The sequence below is a fragment of the Vanessa tameamea genome, chromosome 15 (assembly GCF_037043105.1).
Source record: "Vanessa tameamea isolate UH-Manoa-2023 chromosome 15, ilVanTame1 primary haplotype, whole genome shotgun sequence".
NCBI classification, from domain to species: Eukaryota; Metazoa; Arthropoda; class Insecta; order Lepidoptera; family Nymphalidae; genus Vanessa; species Vanessa tameamea.
In genome coordinates, this window is record NC_087323.1 from 1,035,015 (window position 1) to 1,058,602 (window position 23,588).

A 23,588-nucleotide genomic window follows, 5' to 3' on the forward strand; every position below is an offset into this window, starting at 1 on the left:
ACTGTAAAATAAAAATATGCAAATAAAAAATAAACGTATTTATATTGCTTTAAGGAAGAAATGGGAATTTATTTTTAACGAAATCATACCGAAATGTTTTTATTGAAATACATTATTTCAAGTACTGTAGAATCATTTTTCGTTAATCGTGGGACAATAGCCGGTTAGAAAATTTTGCCGTTTTAAAAATCATAAATAAAACTACAATACGCGCAACTAGTTCTACACCAGTTACAAGAACTATTAATTCCACTCATAAAACGAATTGTTGCCGCGGCTTCGCTCGTGTTTAAAAGATCATCACATGTTAGATATAAAAATAAATCTAGGTTTAGGTTTATAGACATAAGTCGCTTACGTGAGAATACACATATACGGTACTATAACATTCGCGTTCGTCTTAAATAATAATAACAATATAAATCTTTAAAGGTGAACCTATAAAAAGTTATCCTTTTCTTATTAAAGCTTACTTAATACCAAATTTCATCAAATATGGATCAGTGGTTTGGCCATGAAAGCATAACAGACAAACAGTCGTTTCTTTCGCATTTATAATATTTGTATAGGTTTGTAATTATTTTATATAGTTTTTTTAACGTGCTATTATTGATAATAGTTAATAATTACCAACGAACCAATAAATCATTATATCATAAAATTACTTCAAGAAAAAAAAAACGTACTTTCAAATAACACCAAGCGTAAACGGACGCAATTTACGATAAATACTTTAACAATTTTTTATCGACACTTCCATAATTCACTTAACAACTTTCACATCACTAGTAACATTCGCTGGTGCACACAGTAACTAAACATACTCTGGTCACTTCACTAGTCCAAAAAAGTACCTCAAAGTCGAAATATAGTTACGGTTAATAAATTTATAGATTAAAATTGATATTTTAAAGTGATACAAGTGATACGTTAACGAAAAAGTAAACAGTAGAACTATTTTCTAAGAACAAAGTCGAAACTCTTCGTAGAAGGTCGTGTCAGAGAGTGATATGCGATACTGACATTCATTCAAAGAATCATCAATATCAGTTTTGTAATCAGTTTTAAACGTTTCACTAGTTACGAAGTGAGTTACAGAATAAAACTGTCTTAAATTAAAGTTATTAAAAGTGTATTACTAAAATTTTGTAAAGATAGGGAATATTTTTACCAGGAAATAGTGAAAAGAATGAAGTGAAAACATTACTAAAATTGAATAGCTTTTTTTATTGTATACATAAAAAAAAAAGTTTAAAACGTTAAAATTATAATTAAATAAAAGTAATCATAAAAAAAAACATACAATTAATTTGTCAAAAAGATGGGTTGCAAATTATCCCAACTCGCTGCTTCTGAGTTCACGCACGATCCGTTAGACCGACCACCGCCACCTTCAGATCCACGCTCACCTCTCACCGCCAAACAGCAATACTGCATAATGGCATCGTGGAAAGGAATTTTCCGGCAAATTGAGACAACAGGAATTATTTTATTTGTTAAGTAAGTACTTTCGTTTTTATAATCACGCTAATTATTACCCATCTGCAACGCTGGGAATTAGTCCAGTCATTAATTTAATATTAAAAAATGAGAAAGGATAAACGGAATTTACACTTAAAACTTAAATATCTATATATACGCATGTAATGTAATGATCGCCCAAAGATAAGAAAAACAATATGTATACTTGGTGGTAGGGCTTTGTGCAAGCCCGTCTGGGTAGGTACCACCTACATACATATACAGCGCCATTGTCTATGGGCTATCAGGTGACCTATTTGCTCGTCCGCCTACCGATATCATAAAAAAAAAATGAAATGGCAGAAATCGTCACGAAAGGTAAAACGTTAACCCTGTCCAATAAATAGAGCATTGCAATGGCAATATTTATTTATTCAATCTGACGGGTCAAGTCGCCGGTAACTCATCACTCAGAATCAAAAACTAAGTATTACTGTGTTCTGACGTGAATATGACTAAGCCAATGTAATTGCAGATATATCTCACTCATGATTGCTAGTCCATTGGCGATGGAAGGAATCGTAAATATTTCTCACAGCTCAAATAAAAACGGTTCATTGAACTGTCCAATGACCTAATGAATTAATATATATTTTTTTACATTAACAGCCTGTAAATTTCCCACTGTTGGGCTAAGGCCTCCTCTCCCTTTGGGAGAAGGTTTGGAGCATATTCCACAACTCTGCTCAAATGCGGATTGATGGATACACATGTGGCAGAATTTCAAATTAAGCACATGAAAATTCAGTGGTGCTTGCCTGGGTTTGAGCCCGAAATCATCGGTTAAGATGCACGCGTTCTAACCACTGGGCCAGCTCAGCTCTTAATCATTAATAAATAAAATAAACAAATAGATTATCATTTGATATGATGTCGATGCAACCCCATTAACAGCACATTGATGTTGTTGGAATGCGAACGACCCATCTCGTGGAAAATTTGACACTATGTAATTAGCTAATGTTTAAAACGTAACGAAGTGAACTAATAGAATCTGTCATTACGGTTGACCTCATACGTACATTGTTATTTTCCAATGACAGACAACCTTATGTAATATAATGATTAACCTCATAAGATCATAAGAACTCAAAAAAATATGAATCACTCAAGAAACCGAATTTGTGTATTAAACGTGATATGACATGTTTTAATTTCCTTGTATGTAAATACAGTGTATTTTGAATTTAGTAAGGCACCATTCAATCCGAAACAGCAATACGAATACTGCTGATTGATGGTAGAATAACTAATAAGTGGATGGTATTTAGGTTACACAAAGTTACCACCAGTGGATGAAACATTTAATATCTGGTTACGTTTATTTGAATAATTTTATATATTAATAGTGTAAGCCGATTTTTGTCCCAGTGATTATGGGACGATGGTTGCATATAAAAATCTCATTTTGAAGAGTTCCAGCCGTAGATTGGCAGAAATAAAGAGGATTCTTGATTGCAATTTACTAAATTGTTACGATTTAAGTAATAATTAATTTTAGAGAACGGAGAAAAATTACTGGCCGGTTAGAGAGCGGTACCACGGCTGTATAAGAAAAAAAAATGAAAAACATAACCAAAATTAAAGTAAATTGTTTTCGACATACTCCAATTCTAACTGAACTAATGTATACTACTTATTTGATATTAAATTTCATTTAAAATGAGTTTCATAATTTTGGTGGCAAATTTAGATGAGTAACTTGCAGTTTACAATGAAATGAAATGAGAACAAAACCATGTCATAGGCTTAGAAATTCCTAAAAAATCTTTTGAATAAACACGTAATTTCCCGGGAGACCTACTAGTTATAATAATGATATGTCTAAGGACACCTCTTCTGTTAAGGAGGTTAGTCGGTTAAAAAAGAACCACGATGCAGCCATTGTCAATGGATAGAAAATAAAGAACTCATCTCGAAGATCGCATAATCAAACATTACTGAATTTTGATGTGTAAAATTGGTGTTTCTATTTCAAATCCAATACATTTTATTCCAGTAAACTTTACAATAAAGCCATTCCAAAGGTCAATTTCAACTCTACTTTCGGAAAACAGTTTCAAGTGTTGCTCTTATAAACCAACCAGATTTACAATGAGTTATTCACAATTAGGCATTGTTCTCGATTAGTCCTGCGTTGAAACCCGAGCTTAAATCTAAGTATCTTTAACCGAAAATTATTATTATTATTGGTTGTGTCTCATTAAACTTTTAAAACATTTTGAGATTGCATGTATGAGATTACATTGTGTACCTGTAACAAACAATGTAGAGGCGTTAAGAAATAAATCATACATATTCTTATTTATTAAGTTAAACATTTATCTAATAATATTAATTAATTTTAGTTTACATACTGTTTTAACATATACCTTTTATATTAGAAACGTAATGTGAGTCCTTAAACCAAATTCACGGATCAATCCATTCAACTGCGGTTAGGGTTGGTTACACGTCAAGTTAAAGCAACGTTACTCCGCTATGATAATGGACAGGATGAAAGTCAGTCACTTTAAAATCAATAAATTGTTCATTAAGTAACTCCTAGCTTATATGATACAAGAAACGAATAATCTTTGTGTTAGACGTTCGAGTATATTTCTGTATTTTCTGTTGACTAACTTATTTATAACGTTACCCTACTCTTGTATAGTGTTCGTTGCTATAGTGGCAAGACAAAAGGTTATTAGGTTTTTCTATCGAAAAATTCTTAGAAACGGCCCGAAGTGTGAAATCTTTTCGGTCGTGTCGGATTTGCGGTCATTGGATTATTTGAGTGAGGGAATGAAGAGGACACCTGTGTCTGTGCACACACGTACGCGCTATAATATATCTTGTGTGGGCTGATCTCTCTTGGGATTGATCGCTGTAGCCGAAATCGGTCAGGACGACATCATAATAATATGTCTGTTGTCCAACTACAGCCGTGATAAGAATCAATTTTCAAAGTCAAACTTGAGTAGAAAGTTGAAACGTATAACGTCAATCGTTGTTATGTGTAGTGCAAGATTTCTTATAGAACGACGCTTCACTTTTATCAGTTTCAACGTTCCAATACTTTAAATTTTTTATTATATTGAAAGCGTATATTTTTGATAAATTTAATATGAAGTTTAATATCAAATTCCTAGTTATATTTTCTTCATTCAATATAAGATTATATATATTACCTATTAATGAGTCAAATGAAGTTCAAGACTAATCCAATTAGCGTAAAGTACGTATATTTTACTGAATCAGTTCATAAATTAATTAAATAAGTCGTTCGTATTGTAAATCTCAAGACTCGGCGCCTGAGTGAGTGAATAGATCTATATAACTGATTTGGATCATATTGGAAAGTACGTTTGTTAGCATATTTATTTTAATGTGATCATATTTTATTGTTTTTATGTATTAAATTATCAGTAGAAATAATTCTTACATTTTACGTTAATTATCAACATCCGGTTTTGACTAAACTAATTTTTATTTTAAAATAGATCCTAACCGGATGTTGCTACAGTGGAAGGAGGGGCGTGTAAACGTTTAATGCTAGGGGTAAGCCTATAAATTGTCATTCTTACTTTGATTGTCAGAATGGAAGGATCGAGCAAAGAATTAATTTTGTATCAGTATTGATTGTTAACACGTTAAACATACGTTACGGTCTACAGGTATCATATTTTTGTATTGATTGTTTTTGCGAGCGATTGAGCGGACATGTGATGTTAAATGATTACCGCCGTTCATGAACATTCGCAGAACCAGATGAACCAATTTCGGCTTTTAAGGTATTTGTTAATCTGTTCTTTTGATACTCGCATACTGGAAGTTGTATGTAATCTGGCTTTGTATTGTGATATATTTCTATTAATTTCTATTCAGGCATTCAATTTGATGTGACATTATATAAATCTTTAATCTTTAAGCCTTTGTTATTAAGGTTCTATATTGAGAAATCGTTCAAAAATATATTTGAGCCTTCTAGAGTTTTAATAACGGTGTACAGCAAATAAAACTTTTGTTCGTATTTACCATTATAGTACCTACCTTTGACGGGGACAGATAATCCTAATGGGCTCCGTTTCCTACGCAAACAAATCTCTTTGAAGTCACCCCACATCGTAGGTATTATCTTCACATATGACATCTGATCATTTTTGCAGCAATGGCTTAATATATATTACTTAGCAAGTGATACGAAGGCAGATCAGTGGGATTTAAACAATAATTGGATTCGAATCTAGAAAACCTAAATGTTTTGAAATTATTAGAACATTATTCCGACAAAGGTCAAAGAAAATATTCTTCATAGTCTCATGGTTTGGTCACTATTGATTAGCTTGTAAGCAGACCAATTCAGAGGTACAGTGCAAATCCTGGGTCGGTTAAAATTATTGATTGATTTAATAATCCGGTAGAAATTTTCATTGGCATTCCGAAGTTGAGTTCCCATGCATTAAATATAAATATTGTTATATTATATGTTTATTTTGTTTTAAATATTAACATATCAGTTTATCACAGGCCGTCACAGCTACATAGGCTAGCATTGGAAATTTGCATTGGGGTTTGGAATGCAACTTGGATTCTGAATGGTACACGATGGTTGTCATCGCTCCTCAAATCTTTTTTTTTTCCTTTTCTTTATTGTTGTTTTTTTTTAAGATAAACTTTGTTTAATATTGTATGTCTCACTACGGGTAAGAACCTCCTTTGTTCTGCCATAGAGAAGGTTCAGATTTCAATCCATTAGTTGTACATCGATTGAGATAGATTAATTGTAGAATCAAATTAAAGTATTAAAAGTTCAAAAGTTGCGCAAATTTTTTATCATATTTTGTAAGCTTGTTGAGTTTTATCTCGTCTGTTTTTCGAAATCCATGGATTCCATCTTTTATATTACTTAATATCTTCGTCGCTTTTAAATCGATTTCAATAGTATTATATTTCATTCAATTACAAATTCGACCTTTCATTGTGCAGATAGTGAATAAGGAAATTGAAACATAAAAAATATATATTTTTAGGTCGATACACTTCATAGTTTAGGTTAGCTTATTTCTCAGTACAAACTATTCCGTCTGCTTTCTACATGAAATATACAATAAATTGAGTCTTTCTTGATGTTAAAACCTTGCAATATACCCACAAACAACTCTCAGTGGAGTTACTTTCGAACAAAGAACATCGTTAGACGACCCAGGAACAAGAGAATAATCCATGATATATAACATTGTTTTCTTTGATGCCACATACACTCATATATAATATACTATATACTATAAGATTTATACGTAAATATTTTTGTTGATGTGCTTAATATTAATATCAAGTATTACTCAGCTTCATTTACTTGGACGTTAGTGAAGATTTAAGCGGTTCGTTCTAAATTAGCTCTTATTTTACCTTAAATTCGTCGATGTATCGACAGTTAAAAACTGTGTTATAGAATGTCGTATTTGTTTTGCAAGTGTTTGGTGATATTAACATCATCCACTCTTAATGAGTAATTATTATTATTGCTACTATTGTTCGTCCAGTGTCGAATTAAAATTTTAACGAAGACATACACGACGAATTTTGATGTATATATTTTTTTATTCTACAGTTATTTTTGGCTCCAATTCTATTTATTAAAAAAAATAAAATTCGTCAAAGGGAAACCGGAGAACAAAGTACTTAACTGTTTTGTGTTTGCCTATTTATTATAATTAACACCAATCAATTCTAAAGCTTCTAAATTTTACCTTCAGTTTATTATAATATTAGTTAAAATTTAATAACGTATTCACGTAGACAATACACTAACTTATTGTACATGTGATCTTAGAAGTAATTTTAGGTTGCGAACTTTCGCTTTATATGCCAACCATATCATATGCCAACGTATAACTTCGCCAAATGTTTCCACAAGTAAACGCGATGTATCTTGAGCAATATCTTAAGATATATTTCTAACAATATCTAATAACATCTTATTTAAATACATTCTTATAAGAACTATGGAACCGACATTTTAACGTTACTTAAGTTATCGTAAATCTAACATCGTTTTGGAAGAGAATATTCAAGAGCGACTCATTTTCACCAACAAAAATAAAAATATACAGTCAATTCTTCAAATTTTCAATTCGATTTATTTTATATTACCAGTAAGAGTTGTATGTGTACACGGCAATTTTATGGTTTAATTAGTGTTTTCATTAGCTTGTTTATCATACACAATAAAAAAAAATCATAAAAAGGATGATTAACTTCCGAAAATTTAATCTGAAATCGGGGTTTTCAAAGTTATCACGAATTTTGGGTAACTTTGAATCATCAATTTTTGGAGACGAAAAACCTTATTTTTATAGCTTTAAGGTGGATTTTTGCTGCGTTAGACACGTTTAATACGATCATAAATGTATAATCTGTCATATATCAGCTATTTCCATCAGCTTTTTTAAATATTTTGTTAGGTGCTGCCACATTCGACTTTTTTACCGTTGTAGGGGAGAAAAAAAAATTAGAAATAAATCTGACGTATGTATTATTACAACGTATTGTACATACGCATTGTAATAGCCTGTAAATATCCCACTGCTGGGCAAAAGCCTCCTCTTCCTTTGAGGAGAAGGTTTTCCACCACGCTGCTCCAATACGGATCAGTGGACACTGATATGGCAAAATTTCATAAAATTAAGATTTTTTCTTTCAATTGTAAACACAAATTAAGCGTATGAAAATTCAGTGGTGCTTGCCTGGGTTTGAATTTACAAGAATCAGTTAAGATGCACGCGTTCCACCCTGGCCCATCTTGAATATATAATATATTAAACAATAAACTGGAACTTTGTATTATGTAGATATATTTGCATATTTTGGAATGACTTCTCGTAACTCTCGTACTAACTTTTCGTTTGAATTCTATTGAATTTTCCATTCCCTAAGTGCTTCCTAAATAATTAAAGGGCCTATCCTCATTTATCGTTATTATTATGAAAGTTTTATACATCTTAGTTTTTGTTTAAAGCAGTTTCTGTTATTATAAAGCCAAACTTTATATTTCAAAGCCGCCTTTGTCGACTAACGAACACTTCAGTAACTTCGAAGACACTTCACAAAGATTACCGACGTCTTAATAATATTTAGATATTCAGATATTCTGTTATTAACAAATACAAATTCAAAATATTGAGCTTTGTGTACATGGCGAGACATGCCTGTGATTGGTCGGCTAGATTCGGATTTTGGTTCAAACAACGACACGGAATAATAAAAAGTTAATTAGTTAAATCTGTTCAAAAAATCACAGTAGCAGCCCGTAGTTTGGTAGTTGGAATGGTGTATTCCCAAGGTTCGGAAAATAAAAATAGAATAATTACATTGTGAAATCACATCCTCTAAATCACCAAAAGTGAGCCCCTTTGAGGGTTACATACCCAAAAGGTAAAACAAACCAAGACACTTGAAATTTTCACGTATTATATATTCCTGTTGCCGCAATAACAACAAATACTAAAAAACAGAATAACATAAATAACATAAACAGCCTGTAAATTTCCCACTGCTGGGCTAAGGCCTCCTCTCCCTTTGAGGAGAAGGTATGGAGCATATTCCACCACGCTGCTCCAATGCGGGTTGGTGGAATACACATGTGGCAGAATTTCGTTGAAATTAGACACATGCAGGTTTCCTCACGATGCTTTCCTTCACCGCCGAGCACGAGATGAATTATAAACACAAATTAAGCACATGAAAATTCAGTGGTGCCTGCCTGGGCTTGAACCCGAAATCATCGGTTAAGATGCACGCGTTCTAACCACTGGGCCATCTCGGCTCATAATAAAATAAATATTAAGGGGGCTCACATATAACAGACTGCTTTTTGCCGTTTCTATAGTTAATGGTACGGAACCGTTCGTGCGCGAGTCCTACTCGCACTGAGCCGGTTTTTTACTATAAATAAATTTAAGTGAATATTTTCGTTACATATTTAAGAAACGGTTTTTCCTGAATACAAATTTTATCTTTTTTAATATTATGTAGTTATTAACAAATATACCACTCCAAACAGCTTTATTCAGTCCCTTATGCTAAACTCGTTCGAAAGAGATCGGTCTATTAGCGACAGAACTCGTGTCTCCGTTACTCAATCCCTGGTTTCTGCATATCACTCTAAATCGTTTATTATACGGGGTTTATGTATTCCTAAAGGCTTCTCGGTAGAATGTTGTATGAAATTTAAGTTGACTTAACTAAAATTATTTTATTTAAGTTGCAAATTCTTGGTGGTAGGGCTTCGTGCAAGCCCGTCTGGGTAGATACCACCCACTCATCAGATATTCTAACGCCAAACAGCAGTACTCGTTTTTAAGGCTGAATGAGCCAGTGTAACTACAGGCACGAAGGACATAATATCTTAGTTTCCAAGTTTTTTTTATGTCACTATCTTTCGGCATTGATGACCACTTATCAGCAGATGGCTCATTTGCCAGTCCAACATTATAACATAAAAAAACTGACATTACTATGTCAATACATCCCTTGTGGGGCAATGTATCCCTTTATCCAATACTAGTTGTCGCCCGCGGCTTTGCTCGCGGTTTAGGGGTGGTTGTCACGTGTTAGGCAAAAAACTTCATACCAAATTTCGTCACATTCGGTTTATTGGTTTGGCCGTGAAAAAGCGACATATAGACAGACAGAGTTACTTTAACGTATACGTATACTTTTAAGTATAGATTAATGAATAATGTTTTTATTTATGTAAAAGATCATTATATATTTTTTCATGTTGCTGCTTTTAGGTAGATCTTACAGGTGGTTAGGCAATGTTATGACGGCCACAAGGGACATACTCTTGCATTGTTGTCGTAAGAAATGACAAAACGTAACAAATGACAAATGTCAAAGGGCGAAGTAAATTGTTCGATGAAAAAAAAAGTAAATACTGAATTTCTTGCTGTTTCTTCCAGTAAAATAAATCCCAAACCGGCTGGTAGCATTAAGTTTATATCTTAAAGGAATGACGTAAAAGTTTTTGTATGAGTATACTTTGGGGTAGTTTTCACTTCGACTATCAAAATGCTATATTTAAGAAAGGAATTTGGCATAATTAAAGGAGATGAGATGATCTACTGGTTAGAATACCTGCTCAATTATATCGTGTTCGGCGGTGAAGAAAAACATCGTAAGGAAACCTGCATGTGTCAGATGTGCACATGTCCATCCTCTTTGAGACAACGCAGCCACAGCACGCATTGGAGCAACGTGGTGTTGGGCAATAAACTTTTTCCTGATTTTTTGAAAATCCACACATAAAAGCGAACAAATTTGTAAAAAATACACTTAATAATTACAAATTATTTAAATAATATGAAACGTTAGGAATTACCTCAGACAATTAACAGAATCTACCTGGAATTTCCCGTGTTTAACCCGCGGCATGTCTGCGTGGACATTTTGCGAGAATTAATCGCTTCCGGCACAAAAGGCCTTCGCGTGTGACTTTGTAAATGTTATGTTGAAAAATTGTGAAGCGCAGAAAGGGAATATTCATACACGTATAATAAAGTGTGACAGTATGAGGCTCGATGTGAATTATTTTTTAAAAAGATTACAAACGGATAGTCGAACCTTTTTCGTTTGTCTTTGTACACCTACATTTTTTTTTTTGTGAGCACAATTTTATTTCTTGGACATATTTTGATGGTAAGGTTTTCGAACAACATATTTTTAAACTTCGTTTTTAAAAATGGAACACTTGAAGTTATTTAAAAATGCAAAAATATTCAGTGTACTACATATTCGTATATTATCAGAATTTAAACATACATTTTATGTATTTAGTATATTAATAATATATTGTCTCCTAAGACATCACACACTGCTATTTATTACACACACACACACACTATTTAGTGCACACATATATTAAGATGAATTGTTCTTCTGAAATTTATTACCATGTTAGTATAATTTAAGGTTAATTTTATATAATAAACCTCTTTAATCAATAGTTATGTCTACTGATATTTTTATATATCAAGAAAAATCCATATTTACATATGCAGCCTTTGTAACTAGCGGAACGATCTTAGATAATAAATCTCCTTTTGCGTTTTAAGAACATTACATATTTTGTCTCTGTGTTAGAACTTTATAAAAAGTCGGCAATATTTCCGACTTTTGTCGACGACCAAAATCAAAGAAAATATCTTAATAATAATAATGTTATATTGACCGACTTCGACCGCGGTGTCAAATATCAAGGGAAATTAGTCAACTTTCGTTGTACGTCGTCACATGTAACATGTCATAATGCACAAGTGTGTCCCGCAAACACATGTGCACTATCTATTCCCTCAGTCATAATCCGATGGGACGGCAATCCGTCACGACCGGATAGAGATCAGGCGCAGTAACTTTAAAAACCTAAATACCAAATAATTAAATACCCAATAACTTTTTATTTCTATAGGGTTTGAACCCAGTGACAGAATCTGCGGCCGTATATGAAATCACTAGAACAAAGAATATTAACATACTTTATTATGTCAATCAAATAACAATCTATCACAGGGTTAACTAACTTCGTCATAATCAGCATTATTCATTAAAATCAAACAAAAAATAATAATTTACAAACGCATACGTAAATATAAACTTATAAGCAGGTATGACGGAGATTTTGCATCTTTTGTATTTCGAAAGTTTTTTTTTTTTTTTTTAATTACTTTACTAACGAAATGATCGGATACTTTGCCCATATATTTAAATTAAGTAACTCAATAGATATTAAGACGTGTAATTCGGTCTAAATCAGTCAAGAATAGTAAAAAATACTAAAACGTTCATTTGGACATAGTAAAAACTATATCTTAAAAAAAAATGTAACAATATATCACGTCATACTATTATGCTCCGTCTTGAAAAATATAAGCTATATCTATCGTAATGTGAAAGATACATATCAATTCAATTACTGTTTTCCGTGAGGATCCAGAAAAATAACCAACAAAGCTGATAATTCACTTCCTTATAATATTATATTAAATATAATATACGACTACAATAACTAGATATTCGTAACGAAATATCAAAAAACCCCACTAATATCGGATCTATTCGCAAATAAACCCTGGCAGGTTTTTTTACGGACACAATTTAATTCCCGAGAGCCGTTGAGACCCGGAATGCCAAGTGGCATATCAGATATTTAGAAGTTTAACATTATTTTAGGGACAAACGCAGTGTTAAAAGGTTGTTTTTGGTAATATTTCGCTTAATATTTCTTATATGAAACAACAAATGTAATAATTTCACTTCATATTTAAAATTATTTAAAAAACAATCAGTTTCACACTTGCCATTATAAGTCTGAACAACATATTTTACAGGACTGGTATGTTGACTTTATTTATTAATAATTTTACTGTATTCATGAAATACAATAAAGATATACAAAATTGCTTATTTGGTAGGTATCTTTTCTACCATCTTAAGTTGACAGGATAATTAGGAATATAATTAATTGTACTTAATATATTTATATTTATAATTATGCTGAAGCACTCATCCTAACTAAACATAAATATTGATATTTAATGAAACTAATGAATTGGTACCAAGTCAGCCTAACATAACATAACAACATTAACAGCCTGTAAGTTTCCCACTGGTGGGCCTCCGCTCCATTTGAGAAGGTTTGGAGTATATTCCATCACGCTGCTCCGATGCGGGTTGGTGAATACACATGTGGAAGAATTTTGTTGAAATTAGACACATGCAAGTTTCCTCACGATGTTTTCCTTCACTGAGCCGAGCACGAGATGAATTATAAACACAAATTAAGCACATGAAGATTCAGTGGTGCTTGCCTGGGTTTGATGCGCAATCACCGGTTAAGATGCACGCGTTATAACCACTGGGCTATCTTGGCTCTACGGGTCAGCTCTACAAGTCACAAAGACAATCAAACAAGATTTTTAGAATACTTAAGTTTCATTTAATTAACCAGTTTAATTACCTTTTATCTTAAAACTTATCAAAGACAGATCCCGAATAAAATTCCGTACTATTACGGCTTACGTCGCTTTTTTATACGGCTCATTTCGTTCTCCTTTTCGGCGACCTTTGTGACATAAACCAGATCTGTTTAATATTCTAATCCATTCTGACAGGCGTCGAAATTTTGTGCGAAGCGACGGTTTTCCATTTTTAAAAACACAAACATTGGATTGAATAAATTTCACATCATATGAGCCATTTTTTTAGGTTTTACGAAAATACTGACACCCAAAGAAAATATTCTTGGATTTACATGGAATTCCTATCAGGTTGCGATTATATCTATATCGATACTAATATTATGAATACGAAAGTAACTCAACTCAGCTGTCAATATATTACAATTACACAACTGTATAATTTGACAGAAGAAAAGATAGCGCGTCTTTGAAATTTGATTTATTATTTTTACTAATAGCAACATTTTATTTTAATTCCCCCTTAATAAATATATACTAAATAACTGTACATTAAAATACTGTCATTCATTGAGTTTTATAATAATAATAATGATACAAAGAGATTAAATTAAATATTTGTAATACTTTATACACAAATGAATAACAATTTTTGAAACGAACTTTCGTAGTTATGTGAAAGAAAAATTATAAATTAGTCATTGTCATATACATAACAAATAAACATCTCTATTTGATACATAAACTACGTGATTTATTATTAAATGAATAATACTAGATAAAATACTTCTATTTATGTCTTGTCGTTGAAAGGCGTGAAAGAGCCTTCTTTAGCTGACTGAGATAAAAAAGGGGACCAAGGAAGAGTAGTGCTCAGTACCTAGTAAAGCAATGAAGATAACTGTCAAATCTATTCAGTGTACTCTGGGAAACACGTCGACCCGGCGTGCTTCAAGGAACAGCTTGAAATCGATTTTAAGTTTGTAACTTGACTAAAGCTGAAGCTTCAGTCTTCAATGCTATTTAGTAGCTCAACATCATCGTCGAGAGGTATTGAGATTCATTAGCATTTAAGAATTTCCTTTTTATAATCGCTGATATCATCTCATCTAAGTAACACCTACTTTAATTTAAAAAAAAAATTTTTTTTAAGGAATAGTAACAATATCTTAAATTAATTAAGGAATTACTAATATTCCTATTTACCCCTCGTTTAAGCTTATCACATGAGTTAGGAGTGGGGACGAAACTAACCCAAGGGGTCAGGATCGATCCTGCTACTTTTTACATAGCGAGGCGGCCCTTAAACCATTGCGCTATTGACGCTTAGAAATGTTTATTATATAAATTATTTAAATCTATTAAAATTGTATAGTTAGGAAACACCCACTCAAATGAGATATTCTACTGCCTAACAACTTACTTGGTATTATTTTGTTACATTTAAATCGTGAGCCAGTGTGTTTTTTCTTCCTCTTTTAAAATCACTTACGCGTTTTACCAACATGAAGTTTGAGTTAGAAATGCCTGGCCTTGCACCAGTAAAATACCCACTAAAAAACCAACGGTACCCACCTGCCCGCCTATTTTGTATAAAAAACAAGATTTAATTTTATTCCTCTATTGAAAATTAAATATATTCTCATTAAGATCAGCACCGAAGTTTTCTTTTTTTATATTTACCTACTTCTGGTGCTCCATATCGCCCGTTAAAATTATATTGCCATTATATAAAATCGTAGTTACACGGGCTCACTCACCCTTAAAACTGGAACACAAAAATTACCTACCACTGGCGTTTGACGTTAGAGTAGCTGATGATCTACCCACTGTGTATGTACACAGACACAAAAAAAAATCATATGATATTACAATTTTTACAGAAGATAGCTTTAATTAACGTTTGAAAGACCTTCCTAACATCAAAGTGGGTAGATAGTTTGTTCGGGGAAAATAAACTATCTGCGCCCTCAAACGGTTGAGTTTGTTTGCTTAGTGTTCAGTGCGTGTAGATTTTAAAATATTGTCGTTGTATTTTAAACAGATGTAAAGCTGCATTTCCAGAAGAAATAAATTATAACCAGAAAGATTATTTGTGTTGTATTGCAGAAATAAATCGCGGTTGCAGAAACAGACTTGCCTGTTAAGTAAAATTTAATATTTACTGAATCGTCAGTCAAGTTGTGAGCTCAAACGCGGATCAGGCAGTTTTTTTTAAAGATATTTGTATGATCTCTTAGTAAGTGGTCACCACCGTCTATAGATATTGGCGCTGTGAGAACTATTAACAATGCCTTATCTTGATAATGCGCCACCAACCTTAGTAACTATGATGTTATGTCCCTTTGGCATGTAGTTCTACTTTCTCGTTCGCTATACAAACCGGAACACCACAACAGGATTGCTGTTTGGCGATAGAATATCTGATGAGTGGTTGATACTTATCCAGACGGGCTTGCACAAAGTCCTACCACGTAGTAAAAGTTTAAGAATGTTACCCTGAATTTTTTTTCAGTAAGGCATCATGTCCCTTGTGCCTGTAGTTACACTGGCTTATTCACCTTTCAAACCGGAACACAACAATACTAAGTATTGTTTTTGGCGGTAGAATATCTGATGAGTGGGTGGTACCTACCCAGACGGACTGTCTTACCACCGAATAGGCGATAGCTTTATTCCATTTATTTAGACGATAGTTTTATAACAAGTTTTCTTTAACTTTTCCAATGAAATTATTGAACGTATTTCAGAAATTAGTTATAAAACCGTATTATACAATACAACTACAATTAAAACATGATTTATAATTCAAATGAATTTAAAACATCGATAAATTAATAATAGGTATCGGATAGTCAATAAATATTTAATTGAGATTGTGTAGACAAAAACGAATTTGTATAAACGCAAGTGACTGACGCTTTCATGGTTTGGCAATTTATCGCGGAATACTTCATCGCGTGTGTTTGACAGTGACGTACTACTCGAGATATTCACATTTTAAAAGCCCTTTTTGCGTGACTGTTGATTTACAATCCTTTTAATAATATTATTACCGACTAGAAGTCAAAATGACTTTTAAAAAACAGTAGAATAATACCTATCTGACTTTATAGTAACAATCAACAATGACACTAAATACTTTAAATACATAATAATTCATCACAAAATCTATGTACCCACCTAACCAAATAGTATATTATGTCTGAAGCACCCAATTTTTGCGCCAAAAAGTAAAGCCTTTGTGGCAGGCGATCGCACGCTCTTTTTTTTTTTTAATATAATACGCTACAAGGTATTGCGGTAGAAATATATTATTGTTTCATTCTCGTCTGATACTATTTATACAGTAATCACACTTTTAAACCTCATTTCTAACTGACATAATAAATATATACTACTATTGTAAATACGAAAATAATTCTGACTATCTGTAAACTACCTACGCTTTCACGGCTAAACAAATAAATCGAATCTCATTAATTCGGTAGAAATTTGAACCTCAAAGCTAAGGCTACTTTTTTATACTAATAACCTACGAACGAGGGCCCCTAATACGAAAACTAGTTTTATTATATTTGAATTACTTGTAACAAACTAGATATAATAAATGGCAGGGTGTTTGTAAGTTAAAGAACGTTTCTTAGAATCGAAAAAATTGTAATTTGGAATGAAGATATAAAAATAAAAATGTAAAAGTTTTAACCATTGCCTCCACTGATGAGGGGAAGGCTAGTTATTTTTTTAACTTAAATAATCGGTATTCCGATTCAACGGGAAAATGCTGCTGGCATTCTTGCGACCATTCTACGCGAACATGATTAGTACGGAGGCATTTTTTTTTTTTATTTTCATCTGTTTTTGGGTCACTGAGATCTTCGATGTAAATAATTCTTATCGGATTAAACTGCTTTTTATTTACAACAGACGAGGGAGTTCGTATTTAACATATCACCAGCATAAATAATTGAATATTAAAGTTAATTCTAAAAAAATATAACCATGTCGAAACAACATAAATAAATAATGCATATTATTCAATACATGATTATATAGATGATAAAAAAGGGACTATATACTTCTTGACTTTTAGGCTGTGTATATTATATTATATAATTTTTATTATATTTAACATAGCTTTGTATCTCAAATGTTAGAAAAGATTAACTTCTGAGTTTCTTACCGGTTTCTCTCGCTAGAATCAACATGTCGAAACGGTGGTAGCTTTATGTTTATTACAATTCTTTAAAATGACGTTTCAAAAGTAGCAATTAAATCTTAACCTTATTAAAAATTTCGTTCATTCGATTTTCAAATACATATTTTTAACAGCCCTTTTTTTAATATAAATTAATATATATGTATATCGGAAGAACATCACGACTGTAATCATTTTTCGTATCAGACATGGTAATATTATCTAGTAATGAGGGTAGGTAGTAACACAAACACAATAATCGTCTATAATTTAATTTGGTTCACAATTAGCACAATAATAAATCACAATAATCACAGTAATCACAATAATTTAATCACGAGTCTTTAACTAGATAATATGTGTTTAGAGTAACCGAGGCAAACGTTCCGTCGGAGAAATGCGAGTGCACCCAATGCTTGTCGACTGAGAACTGTCTCCCGACTCTGCGCTGGCCCCGACGTTCCGATAGTGCCAACTGTCACGCCATCTGCCGGCCACTACGCACTTTGCCTCTAAAAAAAGTAAAATCAGCGTCTTTTTATTATTTGCGCCGACATATAATGTATATTGTGCTGTGTGTAAAGTAAGTTAAAGTTAATCTGAAATTAAGTTATGTTACAACTTGTAAACAACACAATCATCTCATCTCACGACACAAAGCTATATTTTAACTTTCACGTTAATCGGAACTCATCTCATTATCAGTTTATGGTTCACATAAAATTTTGTGTGTAATATACAGAAGATAATAATGTACTTACAAATATTAAAGCTTTCGTCGCTCAGGCGTCGTAGTATAATATACGACCACCAAACGGTGTGAGAGAGATTCGATAATTACTTCTTGGGCTAATTAGTGTGGGGTCGGTACCGGCCACAGATGTAGAGTACGCAGGATACCGCATGTTCATTAGATAGTGTTAAAACCGAGCGTAATTTTTTTTTTACCAACTATGACGTCATCCCAGCCATACTTGAACATCATAATGAATATTTTAAATTTAAATAGACCTATTTTATTTTGTTGTAAAACGCGTTGACGCTGTATTGACCTGACGGTCGGCCCGCCTACACGAGCCTCCAATTCCTAAAGGGAATTTCCTGAAAATCACACAGTCCCTGCGGTGCCTATTCAGGCGGAATGATAGGTTATACCTCCATTGATTTGATTTACTATCCTAGAAGAGTTTTTATAGTTTATAATGGCACAATTACACAAACTAGAGTAGTAATTTGTGCATGGTACATACTTCGGGCACGTTTGGTTGGTTTGCGGTATCTAGTCTACTAAATCTGCGGCACCAGCTTAACACTTAATTGGGAGATGAAAATAGAAATATTAAGTATACCATCCAGTACAATATGTGCTATGTACTTGAAAATTAGTGGACATATATAAGATAAAAAGTGAAAATAAACATGTCCATTGAAATGTTACAATTTTAGAGTCAAACTGAACATTTTCTAGGGGACGCAATTTTATTTGTGGGACATGTAGGGGGTGTCAATACAACCTTAACCCCAAGTTTGTGGGGTTGCCGCACTTGTCCCCCGCCCGCTATCTTCAAAAAAGGGGTGGAAACATATTTTTAACTATATCTCTGAAACTATTAATTATACGGAAAATTTATAAAGACATAATTTGTAGCAAATCATTGTGGCTACAATTATGTTTATGTGACTTTTTACCATAAACTTAAAATTTAAAAAGTTATAAGCAAAAAAGTGAGAAAATTTGCTCAAAAATTTTCTTTTTGCTTAATAACTTTTTTCTGTTCATTTTAGCACAAAATTAGGTCAAAATAAATTTATAGAGCATATCTTTCTGAAAATTTTGCTCTATAAATTTTTCATTTTGGTCAATTTTAAACGCTGTTACAGCGCTCCAAAGTCGACCAGGTTCATCAATGCTCATGATAACTTAGCCAAAACATCATGTTTACCTTACATTTATGACCTCTAGTTTTCTCAAAAAATCATCTGAAGGTGGATAATGATTCGTTTCATAGTGCCGTGAGCGTATATCTTCCAAAATAATGTGAACCAGTGTAACTACGCGAGGCATTGGCGATATGAGGATTCATTAATATCTTAAGAGGCCAATGTCTATTTTATTTCAGAGACCGAGATTATTACCAGAAATTCTTCAAACATTATAAAAACTTAGCGCTGTTTGTCCGAACTTCGAATTGTTTAAAATTCAAGCGTTCTAACCGTTGGACGATCTGAGGTCGTTTTAAAGTAATTATTTTAATTATTTAGTATAAGTTGTACAGAAAATTCATGTATTGTTTTTGGAACAACAGTTGGTTTAATTTGGCTAAGGGTCCTTTACCGCAGTGTCCCGAGAGCTTAACCTCAATATAGGAGACCCGACAGATTTATATCCATTGTCTGCGTTTGAAACATTCCAAACTAAATATATTTATTCTTAACTGGAAATATATTTTTAAGATAAACAGCAAAATAAAATTATCTATGGAACGTCTTAATGCAAACTTACCTGCATGGGTAACACGTTTTATTATTGTGTTCCGGCTTAAAGGTTTAAAAAGTCAGTCCAACAGCCACATTGCATTACATCCCGTGAAAGAGGAGCATTAAATGGATAACATAGGGCTATGGGCAGTGATGACCATCAAATGGCAATTGGTCCATTTTAACAAAGTCGATTACTAAAATTTGAATTTGGAATTTTTCATTAAATTTCAAGTTTTCTATGAAAGCAAACACACTTTTTTAAATATATTTTTTTTATACATTACTGTTCTATGGTAACCTTATACGGCCAAGTAACATCATAGTTTAAGCGATTTAAAATACATCACAATGATTTTGGTGTTTCATTCTATCTGTCCGTAATTTATTACCAAACGTCAAGTGTTTTAGTGCGTTTTATATTTTTATTCATAAATAGAACAACTAGAAATAATGCCAATCAAAATTTAGAATCAAAAATAATATTCGTATTTATCTATGTAACATTTTACTTATAATAACAATTGCTATGAGAACACAATAGTAATAACAATAAACCTTCAGTTTATATTGACGTTTACATATCACAATCAAAATATTTGCTATTATGATCAGTCGAATGGTCTACTGCATTCAGCCAAACCACAATAAAAAAATTAAAAAAAATAAAAATTCGTTTGCAAAAACATGTCGAATTTTGAAATTATCAAAACAATTTAATTTAAACAACCTTCAGCAATACAACCTCTTTTTTATTCACAGATTATTCGAAGAAAACGAGGAACTGCTCCACTTATTCGAGGATTTCCGTGAGCTTCGCACAAAAGAAGCATTCGTGAGTTCGGCAGAATTAGCTGAGCATGCCACGAAGGTCATGCACACACTAGACGAAGGGATCAAGGGGTTAGCAGACATGGACACGTTCTTCGCTTACGTAAGACATGTAGGGGAAACGCATCGCCAAGTTCCAGGGTTCAAAGCAGAAAACTTCTTGGTGAGAAAATATTTTTCACTACAATATATGTAGCTAAAAACTTAGTTCGATTTCTATGTTTAACGAAGAGTTATTGTACATGAGCAACCGAACGTTATAAATTAAGATTATTCTTATAAGTTTTTAAATCACATGTAATAAATAATAATTATTGAGACACTTTTGAATTATATTATATACACGAATCCTTACATTAACAATACAAAGCATTGCTGTTAAGCAGTAGAATATCTGATACGATTGGGCGATACAAAACAAACGACAAAAACTTTAGATCTTCATTTAAAATTATCTATTTCAGTAAAGCCGCTTTCAGTGTAAATATAATGTTTTCAGAAAATCGAGCAACCCTTCCTAGAAGCGGCGAAGACAACATTGGGCGACCGATACACGCCCAATATTGAAAACATCTACAAACTGACGATCCGTTTCATATTAGAGAATCTCGTGAAAGGCTTCGAAGAGGCGGGACCGGAGTATGTGAATAAGGAAACCTGATTATCGAGACTCATTTCAAATTGATTAAAATTCGCATATGAATTGTCTGAGAACTGCCTAGAACATTTATGAAGATTTATTTGAAATAAATTAAATAGAATAACTAATCAATTAACATAATTGTAATATTATTTACAGGTTTTATTTTTAATTTTCGAAAAATAAAAATATGTTTATTTTTGTCTTTTGAACGCAACGAAAATGAAGCCATACGGATGTTAGAATGTAATAATGATACTAACTCTCTTAATTATTTAAATTTATCAATTATATTTGATACATATTCATTACACGAGCCTTTGATGTTACCGACTATTGATGTTACCGACTATTGATGAACCCGACGGGCCCGAACAGGCAAGTCCGCGTCAGCCTGGGCGGAAAGTTTATCACGGCGCGTTGGTGTGAGCGCCCCGGGACACACAAGTCAGCTCCGCTATACTGTGTCTTCGAGCCGAGATTTTCGTAGAGTTTGTAAAGTACTACGTAATATACTTTTCCTAAAATACATAACGTCACAGTGTTTTCATATTCTAAATTTTGAATGACATTAATTGGAATTCAACAATTTGATAAATAATATTTTAATTTAATTAGAATCTTGGACGTCTGTCCAGACGTTTGTAAGATACGATTAAAAATATTAATCTTTGTAACGCTTTGTAGTAATTTGTTACGCTTGAAATAAATTCTTGTCTACAGGCAAAAATAATAAAATTAATTACGTAAATACAAAACAATATATGAGACTAATATTTATAATTTCATATGTAAAGCTTGTGTTAGGAATACGTTTTGAGACTACGTTTCTTTTAAATACAATGTTTAATCGATAAACTTGGAACAGCTTTAATGATAGCATGTCATTCACTAATAAAATATTGACTACTTATTGTTTACCCGTGATGTTGAATCGTCAAATTACAAGCTATTGACCGGCCGTTCCTTATGTACTTTCGTGCGTTATGTACTTTGTCCTACTTATTAATTTGATTTAAATGATTTATTTTCAATCTCCTTCGTGCTAAATATCAGAATATCAGCACTTTCAAGACGAATTGAGCTTGAGGGAATTTACTTGGACGCCGTTAAGATGTAATTCTATAAAATGAAACCTCAGTATATGTAAACGTAACAAAACTTTATTATTATTATATAATGTAATTAAATAAAAACCTATATATATGTAAACTTATATATACACCTTTGTTCCAAATTTATATTTCAAGTTGAATCGATTGAACTGAAACGTTATCCGTAAGTAATTGTTATCACTTACATGACGCACAAGTCGTACCGGACGCAACGCAACGCAAGCTTGTATTAAATAGTTTTTAATCAAACGTATTACTTTTTACATCCCAAAATGACAATACAGTAAATATAAATTAATAACAAATCTAATATTAAACTAAAATTATTAATGTATTTGTTTGTTTGAATACGCTAATTTTAGGATCTATTAATGCGATTTGAAAAAACCTTTCTGCGTTAGATAGCCCATTTATTGAAAAGGGCTATAAGCATTGAGCTACGAGATTGAAGCAGTAAAACGTACTACAACAAGTATACAATATTTGTATTACTATTTGTTTGTTTCTCGAAGGTTTGCTTATGTAAAATGTCAAGTATATAAAATCTTATAATGAAAATATTACCTATATTGTTATGTTATATAGTTATTGTGTTAATTAAATCTATTCGTATCGATGTGTTTATTTTATTTTTATCAAACCTTCATGCTGTTCTTATAAATGATGTTTAGCTAATTGTTTTTAAAACGAGTACAGTTTTTTTATGTAATAGTTAGGACAGGCAAATGACCAACCTGATTTTATGTGGTCACCAACGACCACATACATTGGCGTTATAATAAATAAATAGTTAATCAACCACCCGTTAAACGACAGACAGACTGGCTTAGGAAATAGCCCAACCACCA

The 23,588-nt window shown here is 32.3% G+C and overlaps 1 protein-coding gene across 1 annotated transcript; it reads left to right on the forward strand.

Annotated features, from left to right (window-relative positions):
* The first annotated feature begins 1,298 nt into the window (after positions 1-1,298).
* On the forward strand, positions 1,299-21,780 carry LOC113396512 (neuroglobin-like). Its single transcript, XM_026634482.2, has 3 exons — positions 1,299-1,500; positions 20,917-21,148; positions 21,485-21,780. The coding sequence occupies exons 1-3, from the start codon at positions 1,322-1,324 to the stop codon at positions 21,644-21,646; spliced, it is 573 nt and encodes a 190-aa protein (XP_026490267.1). The 5' UTR covers positions 1,299-1,321; the 3' UTR covers positions 21,647-21,780.
* Positions 21,781-23,588: the final 1,808 nt, after the last annotated feature.